General features: G+C 41.8%; 1 protein-coding gene across 1 annotated transcript in view; it reads left to right on the top strand.

The window, feature by feature from the left end:
- Positions 1-12,433, top strand: part of CLCN1 (chloride voltage-gated channel 1) — a 162,519-nt gene that overhangs the window by 139,632 nt on the left and 10,454 nt on the right. The window contains exons 18-20 of the mRNA XM_073595939.1: positions 3,787-3,859; positions 7,522-7,610; positions 9,646-9,681. Coding sequence (XP_073452040.1) covers positions 3,787-3,859; positions 7,522-7,610; positions 9,646-9,681 — 198 coding nt within the window. The remainder of the gene's footprint in view (positions 1-3,786; positions 3,860-7,521; positions 7,611-9,645; positions 9,682-12,433) is intronic.

A 12,433-nucleotide genomic window follows, 5' to 3' on the forward strand; every position in this document is an offset into this window, starting at 1 on the left:
TGCCACCACCATGTTTCACGGTGGGAATGGTGTGTTTAGGGTGATGTGCAGTGTTAGTTTTCCATCACACAGAGCGTTTTGCTTTTAGGCCAAACAATTCAATTGTTTAGTTTCATCTGACCAGAGCACCTTCTTCCACATGTTTGCTGTGTCCACCACATGGCTTCTCGCAAACTGCAAATGGGACTTCTTATGGCTTTCATTCAACAATCGCTTTCTTCTTGCTACTCTTCCATAAAGGCCAAATTTGTGGAGTGCATGACTTATAGTTGTCCTGTGGACAGATTCTCCCACCTGAGCTGTGGATCTCTGCAGCTCCTCCAGAGTTACCATGGGCCTCTTGGCTGCTTCTCTGATTAATGGTCTCCTTGCCAGCTTAGGTGGACGGCCATGTCTTGGTAGGTTTGCAGTTGTGGCATACTCTTTCCATTTTCGGATGATGGATTGAACAGTGCTCTGTGAGATGTTCAAAGCTTGGGATTTTTTTTTATAATCTAACCCTGCTTTAAACTTCTCCACAACTTTATCCCTGACCTGTCTGGTGTGTTCCTAATGCTGTTTGTTCACTAAGGTTCTCTAACAAACCTCTGAGGGCTTCACAGAACAGCTGTATTTTATACTGAGATTAAATTACACACAGGTGGACTCTATTTACTAATTAGATGACTTCAGAATTCAATTGGCTCCACTAGATTTTAGTTAGGGGTATCAGAGTAAAGGGGCCTGAATACAAATGCACACCACCCTTTTCACATATTTATTTGTAAAAAAAATTGAAAACCATTTATCATTTTCCTTCAACTTCACAATTATGTGCCACTTTGTGTTGGTCTATCACATAAAATCCCAATAAAATACATTTATGTTTTTTGGTTGTAACATGACAAAATGTGGAAAATTTCAAGGGGTATGAATACTTTTTCGAAGCACTGTATATATTCCAAGTTGCCAATTCTTAGAATAGATGGCTGCACCTTAGTTTTTGTTTTTTTTTTTTGTTTTATTTAGTCCCCATGCACACAGGTCGTTTTTACAGCTGCTTTTACCATCGCCAGATGTTGTTTTTTGTTTTTCTTTGCAGCTTAAAATTGAATTGAACGGAAGTCGCATCCAAGCCGGATTGTCATGATCTGACTTGTGGTGCAATTTGTACTCTGAGGTTCTTGAAGGGGAACCCCACACCAAAATTTAAAGAAAAAATGGTGTGCCCCCAGACCATACCAAGGTCTGGTATGGATTTTGAGGGGAAACCCCATGCCCGAAAAAAACACAGCGTGGGGTCCCCCCCGGAAAATCCATACCAGACCCTTATCCAAGCATGCAGCCTGGCAGGTCTGCATGGACCATTCCAAGCCACACGCCCTCAGCACCCCAAATCACCTTGTCCCCATGTTAATGGGGACAAGGGCCTCCTCCCGACAACCATGGGCAGTGGTTGTGGGGTCTGCGGGCAGGGGGCTTATCGGAATCTGGAATCTGGTTCCCCAGATCCCCGACCACCCCCTATGTGAATGAGTATGGGGTACTACCCATTCACCAAAAAAAAAGGCAGTGTAGTGTAAATAAAAACAAGAGACATTTTTGACAAGTCCTTTATTAAAAATCTCCCTCCAGTCTTCTCCCTCCAATCTTCTCCGCCTACCCCATATTTATTCACCACATACGGGGGGCAAGTGGGGGTGGGATCTGAGGGCTTACAGACTCTGATAAGGGGGCTTACAGACTCCGATAAGCCCCCTCATCACAGACCCCCACAACCACCACCCAGGGTTGTCGGGAAGAGGCCCTTGTCACCATCAACATGCACCCACCCCCCATGTTGAGGGCATGGGGCCTGGCATTGTCCAGGAGGGGGGGGGAGCTCGCTTGTCCCCCCCCCCCTTTCCTGACCTGCCAGGCTGAATCCACAGGTAAGGGTCTGGTATGGATGGGGGGGGGGGATCCCACGCCTTTTTTTTTTTTTTTTTTTGGCGTAGGGTTTCCCCTTAAAATCCATACCAGATGGAAAGGTCAGGTATGGCCTTAAGGGGGGTAACCCACGCGTTTTTTTTTTTCTTTCATTTTGCCGTGGGGTTCCCTTTCAAGATGCATACAAGACTTAAAGGGCCTGGTATTGATTTTGGGGAGAGGGGGGTTACGCCGTTTGAGATTTTCAGAGCACCACAAGTCGGATCATGATGATCTGACTTGGATGCGGCTTCTATTCAAATCAATGGGCTAAAAGTCGGATCAGACGGCTCTCATAGGGAACCATTGATTTTGAATAGAGGCAGAGAAACACTGCTAAAAGCTAACGCGGCTAAGCGCGCATTAACACCCGTGCAAACGCAAAAAGCTACTAAAAGCGTATTTCTACAGCTGCTTTTTCCTGCCATTAGTAGTAGCTTTGCAGCTCATTTTTTCTAATGCCCTGTGTGCATGGAGACTTAATTTCACCTGGTCATCCTGCAAATAACACACTTTCTGTTCATTTACAGCTACGCTCACTTCTCCACTGTACCTATGGAAGGAACCATGGTTGTCACACAGGCTGGACTTCAAACATTGACTTAATTTCCATTATTTGGGAGTTGATTGGATTAGTTGTAAATCTTTTCTCTTTCAACCATTGAGGGACAAAGCTTGATGATAATTAACTCCTAAATACGGAAAGGTTAAAATCCTATCGCCTGAACGCAGTTTTGCCACTTTGGCATGTGTTAGTAAAACAAATCACTACAACAGCTTAGTGTATGTTGGTGAAATATACTGTGTTTTTTTTTTCAGGATAAATTGGCTTTTTGGCTTAAATTTGGTAGTACATGGTAAAGGATATCTCCTAATAGCTCCTAATCTCCATAATTATTCTGTATTATCAAAGGAACTGGCTCAAAATTACAGAAATTACATTTTGCTGTATATTTCTTGCCACTACAATTATCCACCACCGAAAACTGCAAAAATGTATTCTCCTACTCCTACCATAAAGTCCTGACCTAGCTATTTATTTATTTCTTTTATTATTATTAATAATATTATTCTGTTTATTTATATATTTTTTTTTTACAAAAATATAATTTTTTATTGCCATTACTATGGTTCACCACCAAAAAGAGTAAAAATAAATTCTCCTACTCCTGACATTTGCAGTGATACCATACATGTGTATTTTTGTTGTTGTTTATAGACATAATAGGGCCAAGAAACAATAGTTTGCAATTTTTTTCTGTATCCTTTGTAAAACACACTGACATTAAATAAAGTTGTTTTTTTCATCATACAAAAAACACACTGTCCTGAGCTAGCTATTTATTATAATACCCTAGCTAATCTGAGCTTTAGCCCCCCCCTAGTTGTTTATGATCATCTCTTCTGGTCCAGGATTTAGCAGCATGGATATAACATATGGCTGAGACTTTCTCTCTCTCCACTTCCTCCTTCCAAGGTTTCAAAGACAACCACCAGGGACAGGAATTGCATACATAACATGTTTACAGGCATTTTACAAGTCCAGACAGAAGAGGGCTACAGATCCCTGCAATTGTTTGAACATTATCCCCTTCTCTCTTAGTGATGCTGCTTAAAACTAGAATGTGAAAATCATCATTCCCATTGTTTAACTCTTTGTTAGTTTATTGGTAATTCTTTGTTGGTTTGTAGGAAAGTTTGACTTCCATATGGTTAGTGCAAACCGTGATATTGGGTGATTGTTTCCTCTTGGAAAGACATCAGTCTTCCGCTAGATAGAAAGAAATGTTATGGTTGGAAGTTCAGAAATATCATTAATTGTCTGGGATTGTTTTACAGCCAATGGAAGAATGCAATGGCCCCAATTCTCTGACTTATTCTGGCGAACCCAACAGTGGCCCTTCACAGCCAGGTAACATCCCAGTAACTAATATGCGTAAAACTGTATCATATTTGTCACGATATTTTTCTTTTCTTCAGCTTTAATAGATGAGTCCTATAGCTTCTTATGATAATACATTATGTATTTAAGAGTATCTATAGCCCAAACTTTTATTTGTTTGTTATGGATGGAGTCGGGAAGGTTTAGAATGGAGGGTCAGCAACAGGCCTACAATGCAGGATCTACCTGTAGATCATGGTCATGTTGGGACATGGAGTATTTTGGAAGAATTTAATGGCCCTGGTGTCAACAAGATTGAGAAAAACTGATTTAGACCCCTTCCCAGATCACTTGTGGACCTCCTGGAGTTCAGGCTCCCACATTCAAAAGTGCTTTCTGACAAAAAATAAACTCAACTCTCGTTTGAGGAGAGACCCTGGAGATGTACACAGATAAAATAAATGTGATTAAAAAAGTCTCTCAATAAGAGGGACAAAGTCCATAGCAACAGTCTCTAAGATGAAGAGGGAGAGGGATCCAAGTACCAGCACTAAGGGCAGCCAGTGTAAAGAGCTAGAAGCAGTCTCTGCAATGCAAGAAAGGAAAAGAAACACAGCACCTCTAAGTGCAGTATTGGTAAACCATTTAATAAGTCAAAAGTGAAACTACTCATAAAGGGAGCAAAAACACAAGCATGATAGTAATCCCCCGGATTTTGCTGCAGGATTACTATCATGCTTGTGTTTATGCTCCCTTTGTGAGTAGTTTCACTTTTGACTTATCATTAAATGGTTTACCAATACTGCACTTAGAGGCACTGTGTTTCTTTTTCTTCTGCTTTCTGACCTTCTGCCAAACAGCGAGTAAACCAACAGAAATATAATATATAAATTATTGACAGCTTGCTGAATTTTTGGATGAGTTTTCCTCACAAGGATTCTGTATGTAAATGAATGACAACATGGAGATTGTGGAAGATTCCACCACTGTCAATAATTAGAAAGTATATTTTATTACTTCCTATTAGTTACAGAACATTATTATGAATGATAGTGCAAGGACCTGCCCCTGTATTTCCTTCCTAATTTAAGCTATTAAAATATAGGCATCCTTACTGGGTGTGCTAATTATCTAACCAAAAAACAGAAAATGAAGGCAGGAGGCCCCTTGCTCACAGAGGTGTGGAAATTAAGGTGCATTGTTATCTGACCAGAGTTCAAAAAGTGAGGATAGGGAGCCAGGAGACATCTATTTGTCTGACCAGAGGTCTAAAAGTAAAGGCAAGGAGACAAAGCTGTCTGAGGTGTGGAAATAAAGGTTCCTCATTATCTGAGGTCAAAGAGTGAGGCCAGGGATCTGGTGCCCTTGAACACTCCGAAATAAATGCATCTTACTATCTAACCAGAAACCTAAAAATAAAGGCAGGGAGGAGACCACACTCTGAGGTGTGAAAATTAAAATTCCTCATTGTCAAACCAGAAATCAAAGAGTGAGGGCAAGAAGCAGGTGCTCTTGGACATTTGGAAATTAAGACATCTAACTGTCCAACCAAAAGTCTAAAGCCCAGTACACACCCTATGAGGGTTGAAAGAAAAAAAACTGACAGCTTCGGTCGGAGCCGCTGTACTAATAATCCGATGTTAGCACAGCAAATGTGTTCTGACGGGGGGGGGGGACACTCCGCCCAGTGCGCTCAGCCATTGGCTGAGAGTGCTGATTGAGATAGCCGGTTGGCTGGTGGTTTTCCAGCATGTACCTCCAACAGAAGCTGGCTTCTGTCAGACTGGCTGCCATACAAACAGGCCGAATGTTGGCTGCTTTTTATTGAGCTGGCCGATATCACCAGACATTCAACCCGTGTGTACTAGGCTTAAACATAAAGGTAGGAAGGCCATGATCTAGGACATGGTTTTTCAACCAGGGTTCCATGGAACTCTAGGGTTCCTCAAGAGGTTGCTAGGCAGTCATTGAACAATGAACAATTTCTGCCTCTCAGACAGGGCAGCCATCAGAAATTGTGTTGCCCCTTACACAGCTTTAGGCCTGGGCCCCCGAGCCTGACCACCAACATTCCTCAGGGCCCGCCCACTGGCCGTCCCACCATATCTGCCCACTAGCCATCCCACCAAGTCCTTCAGTGTCTCAGCCCCCCTCACACCTGTACGCTCTCAGCGCCCCTCACATGTGTATATATGACACACACGTACACACACAGGCATGTACACACACACACAGGCATGTACACATACACACACACACAGGCATGTACACACACACACAGGCATGTACACACACGGACATGTACTCACACACAGCCCCCCCCCCCTTACTTGTACCACAGCCCTTACTTGTAAGGTGGTCCTCCTAGTCCCAGCTCTTGTTTCCACATGTGGCTGAGACACGGATAGGAGCTGCAGTTCAGCATACAGTACACTGAGTACAGGCAGCTCACACAAGGGGTGCACATGCAGAAAATGGCCAGAAGTGGCAGCAAAAGAGCGTTGTAAGCTCAATGAAACAGAGCAGCAGCTGCCGACTCACACATATACAGAAGCATTCACGGAGCACCTCTGCACCCGCCCCTGCCTTCTCACATCCCTGCCATTCAACCGGGCCTATCCAGACGCTCGGGCACTTTACAAGTGTATGGGCTGTACCCCCCTGATGGCGGCCCTGCTTTTAGATAAGTTCCCACTGACACCATTGATCTTTTTATCTATATGTAAAAGGGTGTCAGGAATCATAAACCAGACGGAAAGAGAAAGTGCAGTTAAAACCACACCTTTAATGAAATGGCAAAAATAACACAGTTCAAGAACATAGTAAAAAAAACAGCAGCCAGGGTTTAGATGCCAAAGCGAGTAATCAGACATGCTGGGGTCAGGAAACCAGAAGTCAGCGTAGTCAAGAGCAAAAATCAGGAACAGGAATTGAAGGGAAGTCAGCCAGGCCAAGTCATACACAGGAGCACAGGAAAGAAGCACTTAGAGATCATAGACCATGCAAGGAGGAATTGAGCTAAGCTGTTTAAATAGCAAAAAGTGACTGGCTGTAGGCTGGACTAATGTGGCAGGTTAATGGTAATGAGGTGAGTCACTGTGGTAACAATGAGTGGCTGGTAATTTACCAACAGCTGAGCAGCTTCTGAGCCCTGAAAGAAAAGGGCTGCTTGTTGGGTAGCAGGAGCTCAGCCCTGACGGGTAATTCTTCCTAATGATCAGAAGTGTAAGGAGCATCCTTCCCACTGACCATCATACTGATGTATCATGAGTTGTGTGTGTGTGTATGTATGTAATATTTATATATATATATATATATATATATATATATATATATATATATATATATATATATATATATATATATATATATATATATATATATATATATATATATATATATATATATAGTAATTTTTAGACCAGAAAGTTATTTCAATGGTTCCTCTGTGTTGCAAAGCTTGAGAAAGGCTGATTTAGGGGGTGCCTCAATATCTGACCAAATGTCAGTGAGTAAGGGAACTCAGGATCTTTGGTTTAGAAGTGAAAGTGCTCCATTGTCCGACTGGAGACTTAAAATAAGAAAGCCTTCACCAATTCATTTCAAAGGAAGATAAAATTGGTTTGTCTGGTGGATTAAGAAAAAAATGCAAATATCTAGTTATGTATGACTTTGTCTTTTTCTTTTCCCAGCCACTTGCTGTCAGAGACTACGCTCTTCCCTGCGGAGGGTCTGCTGCCGTTCCAGTTCTGAGGAAACCAAAGTAGAAGACCCACCTAAGGTTTGTAGTAGACATATACAATTTGTTTTGTTACAAATCGAAATTCAGACAAACGTTTAGTTATTCGGAGATTAAGATGTATAGTAACAAATTTTAACGAATCCAAAATAAATTATAACGAAACAAAATAACATAATTAAATAAAGAATTTGAGAAATTCGAAAATAAATTTGAATTAGAAAAATTTGAAAATGAACTGATATTCAAAAAATTTGAAAACTAATTTGAATTAAAATCTATTCATTTCTATTCTTATCATTTTACTTCTATAGCTTACTTTATTTATTGCAATATGTTTCCATTTTAAATTGAAATTAATTTTCGAAACCAAAATGGAAACATGTTGCAATAAATACAGTAAGGTATAAAAGTGAAATAAGATGATATAAATAGAAAAGAAAAAAAGAGAATTGATTAGAATAGAATAGAATAAAATAGAATTGAAAAAATATAGCAGTTTTTCGAAATTTGAATCGATTAGAAAATAATGAATATACTAACCGAACACACGTACAGTATCTCACAAAAGTGAGTACACCCCTCACATTTTTGTAAATATTTTATTGTATCTTTTCATGTGACAACACTAAATAAATTACACTTTGCTACAATGTAAAGTAGTGAGTGTACAGCTTGTATAACAGTGTAAATTTGCTGTCCCCTCAAAATAACTTAACACATAGCCATTAATGTCTAAACCGCTGGCAACAAAAGTGAGTACAAAAGTGAGTCCTCTTCCACTCCTCCATGGCAACATCATGGAGCTGGAGGATGTTAGAGAGCTTGCACTCCTCCACCTTCCGTTTGAGGATGCCCCACAGATGCTCAATAGGGTTTAGGTCTGGAGACATGCTTGGCCAGTCCATCACCTTTACCCTCAGCTTCTTTAGCAAGGCAGTGGTCGTCTTGGAGGTGTGTTTGGGGTTGTTATCCTGTTGGAATACTGCCCTGTGGCCCAGTCTCCGAAGGGAGGGAATCATGCTCTGCTTCAGTATGTCACAGTACATGTTGGCATTCATGGTTCCCTTGATGAACTGTAGCTCCCCAGTGCCGGCAGCACTCATGCAGCCCCAGACCATGACACTCCCACCACCATGCTTGACTGTAGGCAAGACACACTTGTCTTTGTACTCCTCACCTGGTTGCCGCCACACACGCTTGACACCATCTGAACCAGATACGTTTATCTTGGTCTCATCAGACCACAGGACATGGTTTCAGTAATCCATGTCCTTAGTTCACTTGTCTTCAGCAAACTGTTTGCTGGCTTTCTTGTGCATCATCTTTAGAAGAGGCTTCCTTCTGGGAGGACAGCCATGCAGACCAGTTTGATGCAGTGTGCGGCATGTGGTCTGAGCACTGACAGGCTGACCCCCCACCCCTTCAACCTCTGTGCGATCTAGTTTGTAGTAATATTACCAAAGGAAACTCTTGTGAATACTATAGTAGTGCTTTCCATGAAAAAAAATACCCTGTAGAATGGCAGCCTGAATGAAAGCTCCCATGGTTGTCTGTATGTACCTTCTGCTGTATTTCAGGACAAAGTCTTTTACTGTCTCTTTCTTGAAGCCCCAAATCTTGCGCTAGTCTATAAATAGCAATGCAGTTTGACTGTATGAAATCAAATGGATTTTTTGGGTGGATCATTACACTACATAGCTGTTCTGTTTCAAATGCCACTTTATGCATTGACATACCTCCTTGGACCCAGTCTGTGCAGACAGTATGGCCACCCGCTGACTTGTCACCATCCACAGGCCGCTTAACTCTTCACTAAGACACAGAAAGTGAATCCAACATAATTTTACTTCACATAATTGCACTTCAGAGGATGTATTTCCAGATGTCTTAAGTGTAAGAAGACAAGGACTTCCTTAAGCCCTGTCTCTGTAAAGTACTAACACAGGAAACTTGGAAGAAATGGAGAGGGTTTAGCTAGGACTGAACTAACTAGCACTAACTAGATACTACATTGCTATGTTACTTAATAAAAACTTGTCATGAAAGTCTCACTTTGTTTTATTGTATTTGACAGGAATCTGAGACTGAAGACCCCATGACACCAGAGGAGGTGAGACACATAAAACCTCAGCTCCTTGCTGTACAACTGCTTATAGTGACATTAAACAATACCCCTATTTTCCAAAAATAACCCATACACTTCCACTACTTCATGGCCCTGTAATCTAATTTTTTCTATTAAATGATTTCTTATCTATGTTTTTCTGCCTCCTGGTGTTGTCCTCTGTGAGCTCCCAAACCTCTCCTTCCCTCACTCCCCCCCCTCCTACTTCCTGTTGTTTGGAATGAGCAGTGCACGTTACCTGTGGTCATGTGCACTGCTTTACTGTATGCACACTACAAATCTCATCTCATCATCTCATGTAGGGATGTAGCCATCCTCCCTTCCTAACTCCCATCTTGGGAGCTAGGAAGGGAGGGTGGCTACATCCCTACATACAGTGGGACCATGAAGAACGTGTGTAGCCACCCTCTAACAGGAAGTCAGACCACAGCAGCAAAAAATAAATAAATACACGAATTTGGTGGTTTGGAGGAGGATGAGACTCTATTAGTTAAGAAAACATACTTTAATCAATATTTCTTTAATTTTTTTCTTAAAGCAGAATGCCACTTTAACCACTTCCTTAGTGCTTTACCCAAAAGATGGCCACAGTGTGCCTCTGTTGTTCCAGGAGGGTGTCCATGGATGTCCTCCTGGAACCATGCGCCCCCTGGGGCACACATCCAGCATGCTCTGTGATCGCTGTGTCTGTCAGACACAGACGATCACAGATCATGGTAAAGGGCCAACCACAGTGGCCCTTTACCATGTGATCAGCTGTGTCCAATCACAGCTGATCACAGTGTAAGCAGACTTGCCAGGTATCGGCATTCCTTTCCTCATGTGCTGTTACAGTGCGAGGAGAGGAGAGCCGGTGTCCGGCAATCCTGACAGGCGACATGTACACAGATAATCAGGGCACTGATCATCAGTGCAGACTCATCAATGCCACCCATCAGTGCCTCCTCATCAGTGCCGCCTATCAGTTCTGCCTATCAATTCTGGCTATTAGTGCCACCTATCAGTTCCTCCTCATCAGTGCCGCCTATCAGTGCTGCCTATCAATGCTGGCTATTAGTGCCACCTATCAGTGCCTCCTCATCAGTGCCCATCAGTGCCACCTCATCAATGCCCATTAGTGCAGCCTATCAGTGACCATCAGTGCAGCCTCATTAGTGCACATCAGTGAAGGAGAAAAATTACTTATTTGCTAAATTTTGTAACAGAAGTTTGTTTGTTTTTTTTGTTTTTTTTAACCACTTCAATACAGGGCATTTTCACCCCCTTCCTGCCCAGGCCAATTTTCAGCTTTCAGCGTTGTCACAATTTGAATGACAATTGTGCGGTCATGCGACGTTGTACCCAAACTAACTTTTGATCATTTTTTCCCCACAAATAGAACCTTCTTTTGGTGGTGTTTGATCACCTCTGCGTTTTTTATTTTTTGCGCTATAAACAAAAAAAGAGCGACAATTTTGAAAAAAACTGAATATTTTTTACTTTTTGCTATAATAAATATCCCAATTTTTTTTTCAAAAAACATTTTTTTCCCTAAGTTTAGGCCGATATGTATTTTTCTACATATTTTTGGTAAAAAAAATCGCAATAAGCGTATATTGATTGGTTTGCGCAAAAGTTATAGTGTCTACAAAATAGGGGATAGATTTATGTCATTTTTATTATGTTTTTTTTTTTTTTTTACTACTAATGGCGGCAATCTGCGATTTTTATCGTGACTGTGACATTGTGGCAGACATATCGGATACTTTTGACACTATGTTGGGACCAGTGATATTTATAAAGCGATCAGTGCCAAAAAAAAAAGCACTGATTACTGTATAAATGTCACTGGCAGGGAAGGGGTTAACACTAGGGGGCGCTGTAGGGGTTAAATGAGTGTCCTAGGGAGTGATTCTAACTGTGGGGGAAGGGGACTGATGAGAGGAGGAGACCGATCAGTGTTCCTATATACAAGGAACATACGATCAGTTCTCCTCTCCCCTGACAGGACCAGGTTCTGTGTGTCTACATGTGTTTACATCCACGTCCCTGCTCTGTGATGAGCAGTCACGGGTGCCTGGCAGACATTGCAGCCGCCGGGCACGCACATCGGGTCCCCAGTGATGCGGCGAGTGCGCGCGCGCTCTCCACATTACCTGGAAGCCAAGGACGTCATATGACGCCCGCCCGGAGGGACGAAGGGTTCGCGCGGCCGTCATTTTACAATACGGCGGTAGGCAAGTGGTTAAACATTCTCTGTCTTTTTTTTTTGTTTGTCTAGCAAAAAATAAAAAGCCCAGTGGTGATTAAAAACCACCAGAAGAAAACTCTATCTGTCTCAAAAAAAATGATAAGAAGTGACCGCGCAATTGTCATTCAAAGTGCAACAGCGCTGACAGGTGAAAATTGGCCTGGGCAGGAAGGGGGTATAAGTGCCCAGTAAGCAAGTGGTTAACAGAGTGTATTATTTTAAATCTACATATAGATGGATTTGCATTGAGATAAGAGAAGCAGAGGCAATTTGCTGAGCAGATATTAAAAACTATACCTACGTTTTTTTTCAAAGCAAGCGAAAATAAACCTTCACTGAAATCTCTGTGAAATTACGATAATTTGCCAAATTTTACCAAAAGTGAAAGGAAAAGTGAAATTAAGGCGCAGTGGTTTACGCTGGCTTAAACATTTGCAATGTGCTTTTAGTTCTTTTCTGTTCAGATTTTTTTTGCTTATTTATTATGTATTTTTTGGTAATTGATGT

Source organism: Aquarana catesbeiana, linkage group LG08 (assembly GCF_042186555.1).
Source record: "Aquarana catesbeiana isolate 2022-GZ linkage group LG08, ASM4218655v1, whole genome shotgun sequence".
Classification (NCBI taxonomy): Eukaryota; Metazoa; Chordata; class Amphibia; order Anura; family Ranidae; genus Aquarana; species Aquarana catesbeiana.